General features: G+C 41.0%; 1 protein-coding gene across 6 annotated transcripts in view; it reads right to left on the bottom strand.

The window, feature by feature from the left end:
• LOC105034569 (uncharacterized) overlaps window positions 1-23,527 on the bottom strand; it is a 34,225-nt gene extending 10,698 nt beyond the window's left edge. For 4 of the 6 annotated variants that reach the window (XR_012140996.1, XR_830176.4, XR_830177.4 and 1 more), the window contains exon 1: window positions 22,276-23,527. Coding sequence is in view for 1 of the 6 variants with exons in the window: in XM_010909781.4 (XP_010908083.2) it covers window positions 22,308-23,297 (990 nt within the window). In the remaining 5 variants the exon portion in view is untranslated. Of the gene's footprint in view, window positions 1-10,665; window positions 10,932-22,275 lie in introns of all 6 variants that reach the window. The other 2 variants (XR_012140995.1, XR_012140997.1) reach the window with 2 other exon arrangements.
• Window positions 23,528-23,787: the final 260 nt, after the last annotated feature.

The raw sequence follows: 23,787 nt of genomic DNA, 5'->3' as shown, positions 1-23,787 counted from the left end.
CACTACGCTACAGACCTCGCGCATCAGATAAGATTCACTCCTAGATTAGGAAGAAGACACAGATGTATTCAAGGCCAAAAACACTTCACTTGGAATTGAAAGTGAGTCGGACGCTATTTTATTTAAATTCATGGTTTTATTATGCATAATATGACTGATAATAAATGTTTCACACTTATTTATTTGTAATTTCTAAATTTTGTTTGAATCACAAGTGTTGGTACTACCAATACCAGTACTATACATCACCATTGACTCAAAATTCATGTCTAAGGATCTTAAAATATTTAAACATTTATTAATTTATTACATATAAAAGTTAATAATTGGAAAACAAAAAATAGTAAAAATAATAAAAAAATTCCAGCACAATACCAAGGGGCTAAACCGTCCCAAGAGTTGGGATGGTAGTGTTGGGATAGGTCCTCGTCACTTAACCGACCTCAACCGAAGGCCAATCTCGGTAAAAGCCAATCTCATCAAAAGACCGTGGTCCATAGAAAGCCAGTCTCACCAGGAGGCCAACCTCATCTGAACACTGAGGTTGCTGAAAGTCCGATCTCAATATCACTTAGACGTGGTGACATTGTCCAAGACTACATCAACCAACGACCGGCCTATTTCTCTAGTGGCTTCGGCGAGAAATCGATGTACTTGCCTGTCACGACAGTCTTGATTCGGAGATTGGATCCTTCAGCTGCCTACGGTGCCTGATACTTCAGATCCGTCATCTACCGACCTGACTTTCCAACCCAACTTGGCGAGCCCGGGACTGCTGGCACGCGGTGTACTCACCTCAGACTACTTTCAATCCCTTTCATCTTGTCCGGACTAATGGCCGACCTGGATATCGACATTAGGCAAACTACCGGAGGTCAAGTGAGGCTATCATGCAGTCACATTGAGTCACATCAAGATGTATCATCCTGAGGTCATATCCTAAGCGGTCCGCTGCGTGTCGTAATAGGACACCACAAAATCATTAATTATGCCACGCGCGCGCGATGAGGCCCACTGCCGCGACCACTTGCGCACCAGACAAAAGGCATGCCCGCTGACGAGGCCATTTAAAGATGCCCCCATGCGGCTTCGTATGACAGGACGTTATTGAAATATATTCCCGTCCTTTCGTCCATCTTGCTCTCTCTATAAATGGAGATAAGAGAAGACCCCCAGGAGATACGCACATTTCAATACTCAAGAGTCCAAAAACTCTTACCTCACTCGCTCCTCACCTCTTGAGCTAAAAACTGACTGGAGCGTCGGAGTATTTTCACCAGAGCCATCTCCGATGCAGACTTTTCTTACAGGTCTCTCTGCTGCCACTGGACTCTGTCGGCCGACCTTTTCGCCCGATCCGAGTTGATCTTGCTTCCGTTCAGCGCACCATGAGCCCTCACTCTCATTCTCGACCCTCTCGACTGTGCCCTCTCTTCGACGAGCGGTCATTCTCCATCAGTTCCTCGCCATTCGACACTCAGACGTGATGATTCGACTACCCCACCAGAGACGAGCCACAATAGTTTGACGCACCAGATAGGACAGGAGAAACATCCTTACAGGAGTTACAATGGCCAAGACGAGAGCGCAAAATGCTTCCCTTAGCTCCGCTCGATGCTCATCGTGGCGTGACACACTTCCGACAACCTTCGAAGAGCCGAGTGCCTTGCGATCGATGGAAACAGCAGACCAACAATAGCTTGCCGTCTTGGTACAGCAAGTCAGAGCATTGACAGAGGCTATCCACAATCTCCAGCTGACTATGGAGCAGCAACAATAGCAGCAATGACGGATAGAGAATTCGGCACCATGGGACGTGCCCTCCAAGCAGAGTCTCTGACCTCAATTTTCATCCCACCACTCGTCTCGATGCTCTCATCAGATGGCTTCTCAACCCATCCGACGGTCGCGGCAAGCCAACTCTCGACGCACTCTACGTGCCGCTTCCGGTGATCGCCGGTCCCCTTCCCCTCAACGAGCTTCACATAAAGGAAAAAGGCCGTAATCTCCATCAAGATCTTCTTTCGGAGAAGGTTCTACCCCCAGATACTCCAAGCGTCCCGATGAATTTTAGCGACGATTGGATGAATACGACCTTAAGCTAAACGAGTTTGATCGCCGCTTGAATCGGCTCCAAGCAAACAATCGAGATTCTAGCGGTGAGCTCGGCATTAGCACCCATTCGCTCTTCTCTTGACGGATTCTCGACGAACCGATTTCAAATCGATTCAAGATGCCACAGATGGAACTGTACGACAGCTTCACTGATCCGCTCAACCACTTCGAGAGCTACAAAGCTCTCATGCTTCTTCAGGAGACATCCAACGCCCTCCTTTGCATCACCTTTTCGATCATCCTCAAGAAAATCGCCCGAATGTGGTACTCCGAACTTCAATGGAAAGTATCCATTCGTTCAACCAACTCGGATAGCCCTTCTTAGTGCACTTCGGTACCAATTGGAAGGCACTGCGGACATCCGACAGCCTTTTCTCCACCAGGCAGAAAGACAGAGAATCTCTGTGAGACTTTGGCACGCTTCAACATGGCCACCCTAGAGGTCTGAGACCTCGACGAACTGACGGCCATCGCGGCCATGAAGCGGGGATGCGCAGCTCCAAGTTCACCTATTCCCTGGACAAGACGCTTCTCCGGATATATATCAAGCTCCTCGAGCGTATGTAGAACGACATCCAAGCCGAGGAGGGAGAGACTGATCGACGTCAATCTGAGGGCAAGGATCCAAAGAAGAAGATCAAGAAAGAAAGAACCTCCGTGGGACCCAATCGAGCTTGAGAGAGGCCCTACCTTCCCGACCAAGCCCGAGGCCAAAGAACTTCAGTCCCAGGTACGATTCCTACACCCTTCTAACCACTCGTGCACAGATCCTCATGGAGATAGAGGGGGAGGACTACCTTCGATGACCCCAGCCAATGAAGACAAGAGTAGCATTCCATAACCGAAGGTGCTACTGTCGGTTCCATCGTGACTACGGCCACGACACCAAGAGGTGCATCGAGCTAAAGAACGAGATCGAGGACCTGATAAGATGGGAATACCTCAGGAAATACATGCGGGACCGACCTACGCAACTACCTAGTGACTCTCAGCCTCAGCCGCATCCTGACGAGGAAGCTCACACTCAACCTACGGCGGGCATAATCAATGTGATCTCGGCGGGATCGAGACTTCGGGATTCGATGACTCAGGAAGCTCCCCCAAACATCGGCGATTGAACGACGACATCGTCTTCTCCAAGGAAGATCTGCAAGGAGTCCAAATTCCTCATAATGACACTGTTGTTTTATCAATGACGATAGCCAATTATGACGTAAAACGATGTCTTATTGATAATGGAAGCTCAACTAATATAATTTTCTACGATTGTTTTTCTCGAATGCGACTTTCTATTGATCGACTTAAATCAATCAATACTCCTTTGATCGGATTCACTGACGACTCGATCAAGATAGAAAGGAAAATAGAATTTTCTGTTACTGCTGGACAACCACCTCGGCAATCGACCATGCAACTTAATTTTCTTGTAGCTCGAGTTTCTTCTGCCTACAATGTTATCTTGGGGCGATCCGAGCTGAATGCACTCCGAGAAATCGTCTCAACGTATCACTTGCTCGTACGCTTTCTGACGAAAAAAGAAACCGATAAGATAAGGGAGATCAGCAACTGGCCCGACAATGCTACTTAACCATAGTCAAAGAAAAGAAGCCGGCTGAAGCACTTCCCATCGACGACGGACTAGACCAAAGAGAGGAAGAAGGTTGAGGAGAACCTGCAGAGCGACTCACCTCGGTGCCCCTCAACGAGAACCCGATCAGAACTGTTCAAGTCGGATCTTCCTTAAGCGACGAGCTGAGGGAGGAGCTGAGCAACTTTCTGAGGAAGAATGCAGATGTCTTCGTTTGGTCTACCTCAAACATACCGGGCATCCCATCTGATGTGATTGTCTACGGACTAAATGTCGACGCCAAGCACAAGCCGGTAAGACAAAAGAAAAGAAGTTTCGCTCCCGAATGACAGAGGGCCATCGATAAGGAGGTCGACAGATTGCTAGCAGCTGACTTCATCCGCGAGGCGACCTATCCAGATTGGCTTGCAAACATCATGACAGATCTGAATAAGGCTTGTCCGAAGGACAGCTTTCTACTGCCCCTGATTGATCAACTGGTCAACGCTATGTCGGACCATCAACTGCTCAGCTTCATGGATACCTTCTCCAGCTACAACCAGATCCGAATGGCATCGGAGGACGAGAAAAGACGGCATTCATTACCAACAAAGGTTTGTACTACTACAAAATCATGTCTTTTGATCTCAAAAATATCGGGGCTACATATCAAAGACTGGTCAACAAAATCTTCAAGAATCAGATCGATTGCAACATGGAGGTTTACGTCAACGACATGCTCATGAAAAACAACAAAGCTACTCTCAATATCGACGACCTGCAGAAGCTTTCGACGTCCTGAAGAGACATTGGATGAAACTGAATCCGACTAAGTATGCCTTCAGCGTCATGTCGGAAAAATTTCTTGATTTCATGGTGATGAAGTAGGCATCGAGGCCAATCCTGAGAAGATCAAGGCGGATCTCGACATGAAGCCTCCGACCTCTCGACGGGACTTCAAGTCTGCAGAGCGGTGCCTCCCCTTCTTCAAAACCCTCAGGAAAATGAATTTTATTTGGATGGAAGAATGTCAAAAGGCTTTCGACGACCTGAAGCGGTACCTAAGTTCTCCTCTACTTCTGACAAAGCTAAATACCGATGACGAATTACTCATATATTTGGCTATGACTCCTGAAGCTGTGAGCTTGATACTTATCTGAGAAGAAAACAAGATACAGAAATCGATCTACCATATAAGTCGGATGCTGCACGGACGAAAGTCAGATACCCTCGGATGAAAAAGTGATCTTCACGATCATCACGATGACTCGACGATTGCGACCTTATTTTCAGACCCACTCAGTGAAGATCCTAACCGACCTCCCCCTGAAGACTCTACTTCAACGATCAGATACTTCAGAGAAGATGGCTAAATGGACAGTCGAACTCAGTGAGTTCGATCTCTCTTATGCTCTGCGATCCTTGATGAAGGCTCAGATACTCATTGACTTTGTTGTCGAGTGCACTCTGATCGACGACAGCCAAGTCGAGGACCGCCCCCAAAGAGAAACTTCAGAGCCTGCATGGATTCTACATGTGGATGGAGCCTCAAACGTCAAGACTGCGGCGCGGGTCTCATTTTGACCAATATTGATGGGGTGGTGACTGAGTACGCCCTTCGGTTTGGCTTCAAAGCTTCTAACAATCAAGTCGAATACGAAGCTCTGATAGCAGACTGAAGATCGCCAAAAATCTCGATGTAAAATGCCTAAAGGTGTTCACCGACTCGCAGCTAGTCGCTAGACAATCCCGAGAAGAATATGAGGTTCGAGATCCAATTCTCTCCAGATATCTACAGAAATTCAGATCTCTGCAAACAAATTTTGACTACTTCGAGGTCTACCATATTCCCCGCTCGAAGAATGCTCGAGCTAATTTTCTATCCCGAGTCACCACATCTGGCTACGATGAGATGGAGAGAATCTTCATGAAGCATCTCGAAAATCCAAGTATCAACTCCAAGGAGGAAGTTCACCAGATTCAGGTCGGTCATGAATCGAGCTGGATCGATTCGTTCGTTAAATTCTTAATCAACGAAACCTTACCGGTTGATCCTACTAAGGTGCACCGAATGAGCAGACTGACGGTCCAGTACGTGATCATCAACAACCAACTCTACCATAGGTCGGTGTCTTTACCTTTGCTCAAGTGCCTCTGACCCTTCGAAGCCGACTACACTCTTCGGGAGGTGCACGAGGATAGTTGTGGCAACCACTTGGGGACAAGTCGCTGTCCTACAAGATATTGCGACAAGGATATTATTGACCGACCATGCAGAAGGATGCTGCCAACCTACTGCAGAAATGCAATCAATGTCAAAGGTTTGCTAATGTCCAAAGACTTCCGTTAAGTCAACTCACAACCATTTTAGCTCCATGGCCATTTGATTAGTGGAGAGTCGATATACTCGATGCTTTCCCGCCTGCCAGTGGACAAAGGAGGTTCATTATCGTGGCTATCGACTACTGCACCAAGTGGGTGGAGGCCAAGCCACTGACGTAGATAATGGAAAGGAAGACTACCGACTTTCTATAGAAATCCATCATCTGCCATTTTGGTCTACCCGAGTGATCATCATCGACAATGACTGACAATTCGACAACATCGCATTTGCAAAATTCAACGCAAAGTACCACATCATCCACAGATTTACCTCGGTCGGGCATCCGTAGTTTAATGGAGAAGTCGAGATGACCAACAGGACTATTCTACAAGATCTAAAGACAAGAATCAATCAAGTCAAAAGATGTTGGACTGACGAACTCCCCAACGTCCTATGGTCTTATTGAACAACTTGGATTTCGATCCGAAAGACGTCCTTCAAACTGGCATTCGAGACAGAAGCTGTGATCTCGATTGAAATCGACCTACCTTCGACTCGGGTGAAGCACTACGACGAGCAGACCAATTCGGACAAGCAATGAGCTAATCTAGAGATGCTCAATAAGATCCGGAGACAAGCCCAACTGAGGATGGCTTCCTATCAGCAAAAGGTAGCTCGGTACTACAACTCCCGAGTTAAGCCAAGATCTTCCAAGCTGGAGATCTAGTCCTTAGGAGAGCCGAAGTCTCCAAACTGATCGAGCAAGGAAAGTTATCCCCAAATTGGGAAGGTCCCTACAAAGTTTCAACGGTTCTATGATCTGGAGCATACAAGATCGAGAGTCTGGACAGCATGGAGATTCTTCGAACCTGGAATGTCGAGAATCTACGGATGTATTATCAATAGGAACAGCTTATAAATAAATTTTTTTTTCCTACAATTATGTGTTAAAAATTCGACTCTTGGAGGTTTAACCTTCAACCAAATTAGAAGTCACCTCAACCAGGTTCGAGGTGCGATCATGGGAACTGGGAACCCTTGGTCAAGGACCAAGGCTACCTCGACGAGATTTGAGGCACAGCAAACGATGACGCTTCTCTGCGACGAAATGGCCTACAACAAAAATCCTCATCAAGTCCCCAAATCACCTCAGTGGTTTCGAGGTGCGGTGGGGTGAAGATTGTTGACGTGATGTGAGGTCACCTTGACAAAATCCGAGGTGCAACAGCAGTACTGACGAGACACGAGGTCACCTCGATAAAATTCGAGGAACTCCTAAGAAGTCATCAAGAGACCCCTCCAAAACGAGTCTATCATGACCTTGACAAGACCGACACTACGGGGGCAGATGACTTGGGATGTTCCTCCGACTCGAAAAACCCCTCCATACGTCAACAACTTGGTTGCTTGACAGCCGACCAATCCACATCTTCATCAGCTGGTATCCGACGAGATGTTATTCGGCTAATAGCCGTTTAATGGAGCCGTAGAATTCGGCAACTGTTAGTGTGCCAGCTTTGGCCGAAAGGCCGCTGGAGTATAAGCTACAATTCGCAATGCAAACCAAGGTGAAACCCGACATTATTCGACTAATACCCATTTAATGGAGCCGTGGAGTCCGATAATTGTTAGCGTGCCAGCTCTGGCCGAAGGGCCTCTGGAGTATAAACTACAGTTCGCAGCACAGACCCAGGCAAAATCCGACATTATTCGACTAATATCCATTTAACGAAGCCGTGGAGTTCGACAGCTGTTAGCGTGCCAGTTCTGATCGAAGGGCCACTGAAGTATAAGCTATAATTCGCAGCGTAGACCCAGATGAAAAAAGTTATGGTTAGTCGGCTTATCTCCGATTGACCAAGGATCAATTGATCCGCAATAAAGTGGAGATACAACCATGCTCCACCTCAACCGCCATGCTTTAAACTCGACGAGATGCTCTGCAAAATGGCGACCCACATCTCGAAACAAGTCCGCTGTGCACAGCTTTCTGAGATGATCGTCAGGAAATACTACTCGGACCTGCACATCGATTCACTCCTTCCATCCGACGAGGACTACGTAATCGGGCTCAGGAGTTGGAGGGCAAGTGTTGGGGTAGGTCCTTGTTACTTAACCGACCTCAACCAGAGGCCAATCTCGATAAAAATCGATCTCATCAGAAGACCGTGGTCTCCAGAAAATCGATCTCACCAAGAGGCCGACCTCGTCTAAAAACTACAATCGGTGAAAGTCCGACCTCAACATCATTTGGATTTGGTGACATTGTCCAAGACTACATCGGTTAACGACCAGCCTATTTATCTAGTTGTTTCTCTAGTGGCTTTGACAAGAAACCAACGTACTTGCCTATCACGACAGTCCTGATCCAGAGATCGAATCCTTCAGCTGCCTACGGTGCCTGATACTTCAGATCGATCATCTACCGATCTGACTTTCCAACCTAACTTGATGAGCACACGACTGTCGGCACGCAGTGTACTCATCTCGAACTGCTTCCAATCCCTTTCATCTTGTCCCAGCTAATGGCCGACCTGAATATCGACATTGGCTGAACTACCAAAGGTCAAATGAGGCTGTCGTGCAGTCACATCGAATCACATCAAGCCATGTCATCCTGAGGTCATACCCTAAGTGGTCCACTCAACGTCGTGATAGGACACTACAAAGTCATTAATTATGCCATGCGTATGCGATGAGGCCTGCCACCACGACCATCGGTGCATCGGACAAAAGGCATGCCCGCTGACGAGGCCATTTAAAATGCCCCCATGCGGTTCCATATGATAGAACGTTATCAAAATATATTCCCGTCCTTTCATCCTTCATCCTGCTCTCTCTATAAATGGAGGTAAGAGAAGACTCCCAGAAGGTCGCACATTCCAATACTCAAAGCCCAAAAACTCTGCCTCACTCGCTCCTCTATTTCTTAAGCTAAAAACTGACTTGAGCGTCAGAGTGTCTTCACCGAAGCTATCTCCAACGCCGGCTTTTCTTGGTCTCTTTGCTGCCATCGGACTCCGTTGGCCGACCTTTCCGTCTGGTCCGAGTTGATCCTACTTCCGTTCAGTGCACTGTGAGTCCTCGCTCTCATTCTCGGCCCTCTCGACTGTGCTCTCTCTCCGACAAGCGATCATTCTCCACCAGTTCCCCGCCATTCGACACTCAGGCGCAACGATCCGACTACCCACCAGAGACGAGCCGCAACAGGTAGTATCTTGCTACCATGCTGACTGAGGACAAATAGTATAGCGATCAATATCAAGTTTTAAACCCTTAATCTCCACAAGATTGTTAAGCTTATTTCAATCTTGGAAGGTTCTGCATTCAATTTCATTAGCAAAAAAGCACCCAAAAGCAAATCAAGACTTCATCTACCATATTTGTTCTATAAGAAATATATTTACATATAATGAAAAAAATCACTCTTAAGTGTAAGATCAAATGTCAAGATGAAAAAGAAAAACAAATAATCAGCTAAAATAACATCAATTGGATGAGTCATGCACAATGTAATTGGAGGCTTTGTGAAGTATTAGATTGGAAATAACGACCATGACTACAAACCTTCTGCAAACCATGTAGGTTATTCCTAATTCTACTGTTACCGCAAAGTTTCTCCTGAGAACATCAATGACATCTACATTTTGCTTTCCTCTTCTAGAATCTGGATGAGACACTAATGTCCAACATATGTTTTTGCAATTTCAGCTCAGGATTTTTCTTAAACTTTTCCCCTTCATGGAGTCAAGACTTATTTTGCCCAACATCCTTTTGATGAAACACCCATTTCCAATTCACCTTTCTGAAGTATTGGCTCATAAATTTTTATCCACCTTTTTTCCCTTCTAGTATTGGATTTTTTTTTTTTGCTGAAAATATGTGCATCATTATTACCATCACTCAAGCTTTTGTCTCAACAAAGAGTGATAGGAAGTGGAACATAAGTCCATAACAGATATGGAGGATGTCTTAAACGCCTACGAATCTAGATGGTGAAACTTTAATGAAGCTTTGTTTAGAAAAACATATATAGGCTGGATATAGAGCACGCCTTTTCACTAGCATCAACAAAGATGTGAAAGAATAGTAGTAACTCATCAAGCTAAAAGCCTATGCAAGATGGAAGTATGAGTTGGTTGCATTATCTGGGAACCAAAACATATGTTTGAGTCTCAGAAAACATGATCCTGCAGTCATAAGATAAACTGAGTGCTCAGAAAAGCTGGTGAAATAAGGCTAACTTCTTGAACATATTTTTCTTAAGAAAATGTGGCAAGCTTGTGGTGGGTTACAAGAGATTTTGGCTTTATGATAAAAAAAATACATAGAACACTAGGATAAATTTGAAGATAACATGTTATGTGCAATAGTTTTTTTTTTAAGTGAGAAGAAAGCTTTAAGAGTCAAACAGAACTGCCAATCCTGGTATTTGCAGAAACACAAGTCAAAAACAAGGGGTTTAGCACTTTAGCAAACACTGTAAGGAACACTAATGACTACATTATGTCTACAAGCCCAATAAGGATGTTCTGACTGGTTTTTTTTTTCAATATTTAGAACAATGTACTTATACAATATTCTTCTTATTGTTATTCTTATAAAAACACATTCCTCATTTCTGAATTTGGACAGATGTGATACTTTCATGAGTCGGTACCTCTGAATTTGGACAGATGTGATACTTTCATGAGTCGGTACCTTGGAATCTCTTATTAGGGGTCAACGATGCCTGGAGTAGAAACATGAACTCCAACAATCTAGTTTTGTTGCTCCAATAAGGAACCCACACATATTTGCACCTTGTCTATGGGGGCACCAAGTCCTTTCTCTTCAAGTGCCAGATACTTTGTTCCTTCCCAGTATAAGATGCATATCGTCGGACAGTAGTTCGAGGATCAGTTTTCTTCACTATCATGTAAGGTCCTGGCATGACAGAAATCCCAGATTTTTTTTTTTGGATCAAGCTTTTATTTTTTACCACATGATACAAAAATCTAGTCATAGTGTGATCAAACGTTTCACTAATCCATGTGATTGCAACCATATCAAAACTGCATTGTGATAAATATGTAGCTTCCACAAAATCAAACTATATTGATAAATAACATTGACTGTTACACCAAACTGTCAATATAAACAATAGCCATTATTTCTTGTTTATTTCAAGCACTTTCCTGGTCCATTTACCTGGGCATGCAGCCATCCACAATTTTGCTGTAAACTAGTTGATGGCTCTAACAAGCTTTTGCTCAATCATTGATTAATGCTCCTGATTTTTTATTATTCTTAAAAAAGGACTACCTAGACCAAATGCTGGAGGAGAGTAGTGAAAGAAGAGTGCCCTATAAGCCAATCGCAAGTGTGTTGCATTGGGACTTTTCTTTATAATTTTCCAACTCATGTAATGACATTTATTATTTGATAATAAAATGAGGCATTGATTCATCATTTTAGCTGCATCTTATAATGTCTAAGATTATGATGAACACCAAAGATTAGGACAATGATTTTAGGAGACATGCATGGGTCATGCTAGTGAGACCTCAAACCCTAAAATCCTAATCTTAAACATTCCTGATCGTAGGAACATTGAGTCGGAGATCAATATTTCAGATAGACTAGCACATCCTATGTATGCTCGATGAAGAGGGTGGCAGATCTCACTAGCCACTTGTATATGGGATACTAATACAAGAATGTGGGTGCTCATTTGGAAAATGAGTTCACTGAATTGACTCGATGAAAGAAAATATCTTATGGAAACCTTACTTGCATGTCAAAGATGGTTCTTTAAGTAGGAGTTGTACAAATGATCCTTAAATCTGAGACCACCATGGAATCTTATGCACATGAACCTATATTTTGGTTCATACCCAGGCATGGCATTAAAACATGTACAGGATGTTCTGGATATGGTGGAGTGTGTATGGAGGTTGTGCGTAAGTCAATATGAAATCGATCACTTCTAGTAAGAGGAGATCGCATCCTGTGTATTCTCAATCCTAGATGACTCGAAAAAAATCTTTTGACCAAAAGCAAGAAGGAGATTAGAAAGAGTTTCTAATACTTCTTTATCGGAGTCATCATTGGTTAATTGAGAATCGATATCAATATGTGTTTGAGTTTGACATGATTCCATACTCATGAACATATTCCGGATGCAGGGATGATCGAAAGATTGAATTACACGGTAACCTGCCACTGAAGGGCATATTTGGTATTTTCATCAAATTCCACATATTCTGGGTAGTCATGATATGTTGCTAGACGTCAATCTTGACTTGTAGATTTGATCGAATTAAAGAGTTTAATTCGATCATCAATTAGAAAAGATTCTAGTTGTTGAACTCGAGTTAGCTCGATTGGACATAAATCGGTTAGATTGAAATCTAATCAAATTAGGTCAACTTGTATCCGGACCTACTGCTGGCTAGATGTGGAACCCAATGGATCACACACATGAAAATTGGCCAAGGACCCTTTTAAAAAAAGTTTGATTGGAATTTTGGATTTAATTAGGGATTCGGTAAGCATGCTAGCACGTGTGAAAATCCTAGCTCTTTTGGAGATCAATTTGGTCTCATCCCTTGCTAATTAGCTAGCCCAATTTGATGGGCATTTGGGTCAGATTGTGCCACCTGGAAGCAGCCCAAATTGGAACGTCAAATCCTAAATTAACGCTAATTATGAAGAGTCCAAGTTGTGAAAGACTCTTGGCGCAAATCAAATTCAGCATGCGCGTGTTGGCGTGAGCAGAAAGAGGAGTCCTTCTAGCATAGGATTAAGATGCGTGTGGCAGCCCACATCACCCTCCATCCTCTGGTGCACATCTAAAGCATAAGATGGATTTTTTTTGAAAATTTTGAGGCAGAGAAAAATTGAAAAAGAGAAGGATGTCTCGCGCGTGTGCTGAAGTGTCGCGTTTCCTCTCGGTTTAGAAAATCCTTTTGATCAAATGCTTTCAAATTGAAACGATTTTTTTTGATAATGTTCCATATTTGATAAGCTATTTTTGATGATTTTTTTGAAATTTTTTCAGACTTATCAGATGGCCAAACGAACACTAGAAACTTCCTTGTGTGTGCGTGCGTGCGTTGATCAAAACTCGCGTGAAAAGGTGCGAGGTAGCATCCTTCCGTGAGAATTTTATCACCAATATCAAGTTTTTTGGAATCAAAAAATGAGTCCCCTACCCACATGGATTTTTATGGATTTTTTTGATTTGAGAAGGGATGCGAAAACATCCCTTCTCTGGTCGCGCGCGCAGGTGCAGGTGCAAATCAGCATATCGGTGATAAGAGTCCTTCTGCTTGAAGAAACTCTTATCTCTGATAATCTGATCAGATAAGCCTCTTGGATGAGGCATGTCCCTTCCTTTTTGGCACTCCTCTGATGGCTATAAAAGGGTCTGGGCGCAGAGTGTCCGATGCATTCAGAAAAGGTTTCCAATTTCTCTCCGTAAGCTATCCTTTCTTTCTTACAACCTATCTTAGTTTTAGGACAAATCTTTAGGATATAAGACAAAGCCTTATCTGATCCTAACAAGGGTTGTGAGGGTCCTAAAAAAAGAGAATCAGAAGTTCAGAGGAGAATCTTAGAGGGTCGAATCAGATTCTTGGAGAAACCTGACCGATACAGGGCTAGTCGAGTTTTAGGAGCTAGAACTCTTAAAACAAGGTGAAGGAGAAGCACTGTTTTTGGTTCAATTTTCATGTGGATCACCGTTGGAGGGCGGACACTTGGACACCTTGTGAAAATTGAGATTTACACTACAGGTATTCTTCTTATCCAAGTTTAATTTATTGTACTTTGATTATTATAGTCAAGGATTTTTGGACATTAAGATTTTCGGTGCATCAGGTGTTTCAAACAAAAATTTTTAAACACCTAGTCCTTCCGCTGCGCCACCGAAACCAACAGTGGTATCAGAACCTATCTTGATCTATATAATCAAAGGTTAAATTACTGTCTTGATTGTGATCAAGTATAAGTTTTTGGTTTGGTTCAAGTCGGGTCAAGAGCTAAACCCGATTGAATATCCAAACCCTAGCATGTCTTAAAGATATGTTTTAAATATAAAATGCATAATGTATGTATAAAATTTTTCTTAGTAACTTAGTGCTCTAATTGAGATTCATCACTAGGCCGTCCGATCATAAGAGCAAGTAGGGTTCACAGACCCTCTCTTCCCATTCCATAGGGTACTCTTATGGCATGTAGAGGTGCCACTGTGATGTCCCAAGAAAAATCACGAAAAGAGTATTTTGTATTCATATATGTTATTAGAACTTCATGCATATACGATACGCTTGAGATGCTTAGTTATAATCATATTGTGTGATTATGTTTTCATATCTCAGAGATATGATAAGATGCCATGATTAGTTGTTATGATTGTTAAGATACAACTATAATAATGCATCATTGTGATTGATTGAATTAGGATGTGCTTGAGACCATTAAAGCCCTCATAAAAATTATATTAAGTCGTAGTGTTGTGAACCAGTGGCTGATCTATTTCTTGAATCGATTAATCATTTGGTGTCTAAGGAGTGTTTCAAGTGCGTTGGTTATTTAATTGGTTCCGTTGCTGGCCTGGCCAATTTTATTGATGTCTAAAAAAACAACGGAGAGATCCCCACCGATCTTAACATTTTTCTGATCAATTGGATTAGTTCTTGAATGAAAGTAGCTCAGTGTTTTGAACACTACATATGCCTTCCTTCATTCTTAGTCAACACCCTGTCAAAAATCATAATAGATTTATTGTGATATCCACAAGACTTGCTATGGAGATTGATGTGAGTTTGTCTTGGAGCATATTATATGCTTTATGGCATATTTGGATAAGTTGCTTTATTGTGATATCCACAAAGACAGCATTTTTCAGATATGGCTGTATGAAAATGAAGATCTGACTTAACTAAAAATACTATAGTTTATTGTGATATCCACAAGGCTATGAGTATTTTTAGATATAAAAATTATGTTGAGAGTTGCATGAAATGCAATTGAATAGCTTTTCCTACCTTTGAACTCATTGAAGTTTGTTGTGAATCCACAAGGCTTCATTAAGAGATTAGGTCTCAATCCCATTAAGAAATCAGATTAAGGTTTCTCATTTACCATAGAAGAGGGCTATGGTATCTGATAAAATAGTGGAAGACATAACTAGATTAAAAGACTCATCTAGTTATGCATATCAAACATGAGTGGTCTGCTTATACTATTGTTCTTTATTTTTATAGATTTAAGTCTCCATTATGGTTTCTTTATTTTCACTGCATAATACCATAGATAAAAATATGTTGACCGATCCAAACTATGTGAATTGGTTGAGGAACTTGCAAAATAAGTTCGTATTGGAGAAGAACTCCGATATTCTGGATATTTTTGACCTTGGAATGATCAGTAATAATAAGAAGGCAAAAGAAGTCCCCATGGATATTATTTGTGGCAAATTTGGACATTGAGAGAATAATTGCAAGAATTATCTTGCAAGATTGAAACAGGGTGCAAGTGTAGCATCAAAAGTGTGTATATGATACAGACCTTTTTTCATTGAGTAGCTCAGACTCTGATATTTGGGTATTAAATACTGCCTGTGATCGCATATTTGTAATTCGTTACAGCGACTACAGAATATCAAAGGTCTGAAAAGAGATGACCTCCAGCTTTATGGTGCAAGTGGAGAGTCCATTAGCGCAGAGACTGTGGGGACCTGTATGCTTGATTTACTTTCGGACAAAATTTTAGAATTAAAAAACTTTATTATATGCCAAAGATTATTAAAAATATTATTTCTATACCTTTGTTATTAAAACAAGGTTATGAAATAAAACTAATGAAAAATAGATACTCCATTTTCTTTTCTAATGAATTTTATGACAGTGATTATATTAATAATAATCTTTTAATTCTTGCATTCAATGAAAATATTTTTTATATTGAAAAAATCTGAAAAAAAAAGAAGAAGATATGAATATCACATATCTCTAGCATTACCGTCTTGATCATATTAGTGAGTCAAGGATAAACAAGCTATACAAAGAAGAATTTTTTGATATATATGATTATGAATCATTGGGAACTTGTGAATCTTGTCTCATGGGTAAGATGACCAAGACTCCATTTTCTGGACATGGAGAGCGGACGAATGAGTTTTAGCTCTAGTACATACAATGAATATGGACCGATGACAACTCAGATCAGAGGAGGATACTCCTATCATCTTTACATATGATTTATCAAGATTCAGATATGTGTATCTTATGAAACATAAATCCGAAATCTTTGATAAGTTCAAAGAGTATCAAAGTATAGTCGAGAAACAAACTGAAAAAAGCATCAAGATTCTTCGATCTGATCGAGAAAGAGAATACTTATCTAGTGAATTTTTTGTTCGTCTTAAAAGAAAAGGTACTCTCTGAATGGACCCTTCTTTATACACTCCAATTAAATGGTGTAGCAGAAAAGAGGAATCGCACTTTGATGGATATGATGCGGTCTATGATATGCTTCATTGATCTTCCAATATCTTTTTGGAGATATGCCCTAGAGACTGCCGCATATATTTTAAACAGAGTGCTTTCAAAGTCTGTTGCAAGCACACCATATGAGATATGAAAGGGAAAAAGTCTAATCTTAAACATCTTAAGATTTGAAGCTGTCCTACTTATGTCAAAAATATTTTTGGACATAAGCTTAGTGCTAAATCAGGTAAGTGTAGGTTTGTAGAGTATCCTAAGAAAACTAATAAATACTACTACCACCCTACTGAACAAAAGGTATTTGTTAGTAGGCACGCCATTTTCTTGAAAAATGAATTCATCCAAGAAGGAGGCAGTGGGAGGAATATTGAACTTACGAAAGTTCAAAATCTACAAACCGATCCAGAAATATCTGTGGTTGAACCACAAAAAAATCCTTAATCAAAAGTACCCAAGGATAAGGTACATCCACAGCACATACTTCCTCTCCGAAGGTCAGATAGAGTGCGTCAAGCACTTCTGAGATATGATTTTGTCATTGAGAATGATAATTCGATCAACATCATTTAGAATAATGATCCACTGACCTATTCAGAAGCTATCATGAGTAGAGACTCAAACAGATGGTGGAAGCCATGAAATCTGAAATGGACTCGATGTACATCAAGTGTGGATTTTGGTTGATACACCTGAGGATGTGACCCCAATAGGGTGCAAGTGAGTCTTCAAGAAAAAGATCGAAGCATATGGCCAAATAGAAACCTACAAAGCTAGGTTGGTGACGAAGGATTTCAACAAAAACAAGAAATTGACTATGATGAACTTTCTCACCAGTGGCTATGCTCAAGTCCATCCGAATTTTGCTTGCTATAGTGGCATAATATGATTATGAGATCTAGCAGATGGATGTCAAGACTGTTTTTCTCAATGTAATCTTAAGGAAGAGGTCTATATGACTCAGTCAGAGAGATTTGTCTCAAGTGGAGGACAAATCAAGTATGCAAGTTAAAAAAATCTATCTATAGATTGAAGCAGGCTTCAGGAGCTGGAACATCCGATTTGATATGACAGTTAAAGAGTTTGGCTTTATCAAAAATAAAGATGAACCATGTGTGTATAAGAAGATAAGTGGGAGTGCTATTGTCTTCTTTGTTCTATATGTCGATGACATACTGCTCATTGAAAATGATATCCAATGATGCAATTGGTCAAGACTTGACTATCGAATAAGTTTTCTATGAAAGACTTGGGTGAAGCATTCTATATACTAGGTATAAAGATCTATAGAGATAGATCTAAAAGGATGTTAAGCTTATTCTAGTCATGGTACATAGATCTCATATTAAAAAAGTTTAATATGGAAGCAAGTAAGAGAGGTTATCTGCCTGCAAGTCATGGCATACGTCTCTCTAAGAAAATGTGCCTAAGACACCAAAAGAGAGGAAGAGGATGAAATTAAATTCCTTATTCTTCGGCTGTGGGATCTATTATGCATGCAATGCTATGTACCAGACCTAATTAGCTTATGCTTAGGATAGCTAGCAGATTTCAGACTGATCCAGAGAAGATCATTGGAAAGCTATGAAAAAATTCTGAAGTACCTAAGACTAAAAATATTTCTCTCATATGTGGTGGAGGTCAGAGTTGAAACTAGAGGGATATACAAATTCTAGTTTTCAATCTGATCCGGATGATAGCAAGTCAATATTAGGGTACATGTTTCCCTAAATGATGGGACAGTGAAGTGGAAGAGTTTCAAGCAGCAGACAGTCGCTGACTCAATTACTGAAGCAGAGTACATCGCTGCTAATGAAGCCATTAAGGAAGCTGTCTGAATGAAGAAATTCATCATGAAATTAGGAATCTTCCTGAAATTAAAGGACCAGTGCCACTCTACTGTGATAAATTGGGGCCGTTATTCAACTAAGAAATCTAGATCTCATTATAAATCCAAGCACATCCTCAGACGCTTTACCTCTATCAGAAAATAGACAAGATGTTCTTGAAGAATAGATACAAAAAATAATATAGCAGATCCATTCACTAAGGCGATACCATAGAAGCTATTTGATCGTCATCTTGATTGTATGAGATACAAAGACGATTGGCTTTAGTACAAGTGGGAGATTGAAAGAAGAATGCCCTATAAGCCAATCGCAAGTATGTTGCGATGAGACTTTTCTTTGTAATTTTTCAACTCATGTAATGAATTTATTATTTGATAATAAAATGAGACATTGATTCATCATTTTAACTGCATCTTATAATGTTTAAGATTATGATGAACCCAAAGATTAGGCAATGATTTTAGGAGACATGAATAAGTTATACTAATGAGACCTAAAATCCTAAAATCCTAATCTTAAACATTTCTATCGTAGAAACATTGAGTCGGAGATTAATGTTCCGGATAGACTGGCACATCCTATGTATGCTCGATGAGAGGATGGCAGATCTCACTAGCCACTTGTGTATGGGATACTAATACAAGGATGTGGGTGCTCATTTGAGAAATAAGTCCACTAAATTGACTCGATAAAAGAGAACATCTTGTGAAAGCCTTATTGCATGTCAAAGATGGTTCTCTAAGTGGGAGTTGTGCAAGTGATCCTTAGACCTAAGACTATCATGAAATTTGTGCATATGAACTCATATTTTGGTTCATACCCAGGCATGACATTAAGACATATACGGAGTATTCTGGATATGATGGAGTGTGTATGGAAGTTGTGAGTAGGTCAGCATGGAATTGATCACTTCTAGTAAGAGGAGATCGCATCCTGTGTATTCTCAATCCTAGATGACTCAAAAAAGTCTTTTGGTCAAAAACAAAAGGAGATTAGAAAAGTTTCTAATGCTTCTTTATCGAAGTCATCATTAGTTAATTGAGAATCGATATCAACATGTGTTTGAGTTTGACATGATTCCATACTCATGAACATATTCAGGATGCAAGGATGATCGAAGGATTGAATTGCACGGTAACTTGCCGCTGAAGGATATATTTGATTTTTTCATCAAATTCTACATCTTCTGGATAATCTTAATATGTTACTAAACGTCAATCTTGACTTGTAGGTTTGATCGAGTTAAAGAGTTTAATTCGATCATCAATTAGAAAGATTCTAGTTATTGAACTCGAATTAGCTCGATTGGACTTAAATCGGTTAGATTAAAATCTAATCAAATTAGGTCAACTTACATCCGGACCTACTACTGGCTAGATGTGGAATCCAATGGATTACACACATATGAAAATTGGCCAAAGACCCTTTTGAAAAAGATTGATTGAAATTTTAGATTCAATCAGAGTTCCAGTAAGCATGCTAACACATGTGAAAACCCTAGCTCTTTTGGAAATCAATTTGGTCTCATTCTTTGATAATTAGCTAGCCCAATTTGGTGGGCATTTGGGTCAGGTTGTGTCACCTAGAAGCAGCCCAAATTGAGGCATCAAATCTCAAATTAATGCCAATTATGAACAGTCCAAGTTGTGAAAGACTCTTGGCACAAATCAGATTCAGTGTGTGCGTGTTGGCGTGAGTAGGAGTCCTTCTGGCATGGGATTAAGATGCATGTGGCAGCCCACATCACCCTCCATCCTTTTGTGCACATCTCAAAGCATGAGATGGATTTTTTCTAAAAATTTTAAGATGGAGAAAAATTGAAAAAGAGAAGGACATCTCACACGCGCGCTGAAGCGTCGCGTTTCTTCTCGGTTCAGAGAGTCCTTCTGATCAAATGCTTTCAAATTGGAACGATTTTTTCTGATAATGTTCCATATTTGATAAGCTATTTTTGATGATTTTTCTAAAAATTTTTTAGACTTATCAGATGGCCAAACGGATGATAGAAACTTCCTCGTGTGCGCGCGTGGCGGTGATCAGAACTTGCGTGAAGAGGTGCGAGGATAGCATCCTTCCATGAAAATTTTATCACCATATCAAGTTTTCTGGAATCAGAAACGAGTCCCCTATCCACATAGATTTTTGTGGATTTTTCTGATTTAAGGAATGCGAAAACATCCCTTCTCTGGTCGCGCACGCAAGTACAGGTGTAGATCAGCGTATCGGTAATAAGAGTCCTTCTGCTTGAAGAAACTCTTATCTCTGATAATCTGATCAGATAAGCCTCTTGGATGAGGCGTGTCCTTCCCTTTTTGGCGCTCCTCTGATGGCTATAAAAGGGTCTGGGCGCAGAGTATCCAATGCATTCAGAAAAGATTTTCAATTTCTCTCTGTAAGCTCTCCTTTCTTTCTTACAACCTATCTTAGTTTTAGGACAAATCTTCGGGATTTAAAGCAAAGCCTTATCTGGTCCTAACAAGGGTTGTAAGGTTCCTAAAGAAGGGGAATCAGAAGTTCAAAGGAGGATCTTAGAGGGTCGAGTCAGGTTCTTGGAGAAATCTGACCGATACAAGGCTAGTTGAGTTCTAGGGACTAGAACTTTTGAAGCAAGGTGAAGGAGGAGCACTGTCTTTGGTTCAATTTTCATGTGGATCGCCGTTGGAGGGCGAAAATTTGGACACCTTGTGAAAATTGGGATTAACGCTACAAGTATTCTTTTTATCCAAGTTTAATTTATTGTACTTTGATTATTATAGTCAAAGGTTTCTGAGCATTAGGGTTTCCGGTGCATCAGGTATTTCGAATGAAAATTTTTAAACACCTAGTTCTTCCGCTACGCCACCGAATCCCAACAAGTAGATGAATCTTTTATTAACTTACTGATGCTATCACCCAGAATCATGCTAGATCTTACTTTCCCAATGATCATTCAGGCTTAGGTCTTTATTATTTTTCAAATATCTATTCAATTAAAAAAACAACTGCCCATTGAAAAGTTCAATAATAGTTGCATATAACTGGCAAAGAATACAGCTCATAGTAAGCCAAAGTATTTGCTGATTTCTTCAAGGATTCATCAGTCACTAACTGCTAAACTACATTAAGCTGGACTGGAGCATGAGAAGAGGAGATGATACTTTTAAATCTAGTAGTTAACCATAGCAATCGAGTTTCACTCAGCTTGAGCTAAAGGTCCAAATGTCTAGAACTTGCAATTTTTTTTATTCTTTCCGTTCTCCTAGTGTTCATCTTCATTTTCAGATGTCATTGCTGAAGCAACTATTTTTCTAATTATATCTCCAATAAAGATAAATGCACTCACCTAACAGCCACATGAGGTATTTGAGGAATTTGAGATATTCTGATACCATTGAAGTGCTCAACAAGGAATTATAGATAAGGAGTCAAAATCTCTTCATTCAGTCTAACCAAAAAAGCTTTTGGCTATTAGTCATGCTTTAAATAAAAGGAACAGCTAGCAAACCAAGAAGACCCATCTTCAAAGATTGATACCAACCACTTGCTCCAATAACTACATCATCGAAAAGTGAAATCTCACATCCAGCAAGAAAATACCAAAAGCCACCCAATAAAGTGAAATCTATGACTTATAGGAACACAAGTGGCTGAAAATCTTACTATGACAACCAATTTTACTGACTGCTAGCTTATAATGCTCGGACTTGATTTACCTTATTTTGAATGAAAAACTCCTGCAACAAATTGATCTTATTCTATCTCTCAAACTAAATACAAAAAGTCAATATTTTATTTTCTACTCTGATTGTTGAAGCAACTATTGCCCCTCCAATATGAATCTATAGTGGAAATGTCCTCAGTCAACGAGAAATATTGATTTCACGATCAGCAAAACCTGATAATAAGGAGACATTAATATCATTGGACTACTCAACAAACTGAATGCATTACCTTCTTGGGTCTCTTTTGCTTAAGCTTCACCTTTACATCAACCCCATGATCAATAATAGACTGAAGCACAATCTGTATCTTACCCTCGATTTTTCCCCTTTCCTTGGTGTGTAGACCACATTGTAAATGTCATCCTCAATCGCACGCTTCGCCAAAACCTGTCCAACAGCAGCACATGCCTTCGCATCCTTCTTAGATGTCAGGTCAAACTTCATGTCCTTAGAAATGGAATGCGCCACGGCGACCACCTTGCTGGTGACCCGATGAACAACACAAGCACGAACAGATCCTTTTGATATATAAATATCCAGACAGAACGGCAGATGGTAAGGATCTGTCAATTGATTAAATGTGGGCGTTCTCACCTTCTTCCCCTCCATCACTGGTGCCTCAATTCGAGCTCTTTCACTCTCCTTGTTTGAATTTTTGGCCTTTTGCTTTGAAACCCTGGTGTCATCCATCTTCTTTTCCGATTTCTTGCACTCTTTCTTTCGATCAGCTTGTGTTAGCTTCTCACGAGTCTTCTTCTTCTTCGATGATTTCCTCCGATGGAAGCTAAAGTTGTTCTCTTCGAATTCCTTGGAACCCTTATCCAATTTGTAGAACAATTTCTTGCGCAGCCTCAAGTCCTCGATCTCATCGAAATCAGGGGTGTCTTCCTCCACCACCACTGGCGAACAATCAGAAGAACCATCATGGACCAATTCCAATGAGGGATTCGAGGCTTCCGGCTTCCCATCCGTCCCATTCCAAGGGTGGGCCAAACCGAAGGACACGCCCCAAAGGTCGGAATCCACAAGCTCGATATGAAATCCCTTCTCCAAGTGATTCCCACCGGTTGGAATCATCGGCGGCAGTTGGATCAATTGACGGCGGTGGTTTGTCGGCGTGCTCGAACTATTGATGTCTTCGATCGATCGAAATGTCTCCGAGCAAAGACTATGCAAACTGAACAATTTTAATGGTCTTGTAGGGGATGGAGAAAGGAGGATGCGCCTCGCCGATAATAAGAATTTTGCCATTTTTTAGTCTGAGGCAAGCCTGATTGCTTTGGAGACTGGAAAATATGATCAGGCTCGGCTCGTTATCACAGCCACGGGAGGCTGGTTGCTGGTCGATGGAGAAGGCGTAGGGGATGGGACTGGTGGTGGTGAAGCGCCAGAATCGAGTGGGTTGGGGGAAGGACGAGCAGGACCCCAGGCGAAGGAGCAGAAGCCAGCGGGTGAACAGGCTCGGAAAATTATTGACTCCAAATATCAAAAAATTTCAATCAAGCCCAATTTTAGTGTTGTAACGTCAGTTTGCGATAGCCATCCATCCAACCCCACGATTGGTTAAAAAGGCTAAGATACTCTAATGCCTTGGTAGGAAGAGAAAAATAGATAGGAAAAAAATATATTTTTTTTTGTTGAATATTTTTTTATAAAAAAATAAAAAAAAAAATTGAGGAAGTATAAATTTCTCAAATCCATAATTTTTCTCTCCTCTAAATCAAGTAAAATTATAGAAAAA

The sequence above is a fragment of the Elaeis guineensis genome, chromosome 4 (assembly GCF_000442705.2).
Source record: "Elaeis guineensis isolate ETL-2024a chromosome 4, EG11, whole genome shotgun sequence".
NCBI lineage: Eukaryota > Viridiplantae > Streptophyta > Magnoliopsida > Arecales > Arecaceae > Elaeis > Elaeis guineensis.
This window is presented reverse-complemented; position numbering and strand designations above follow the sequence as displayed.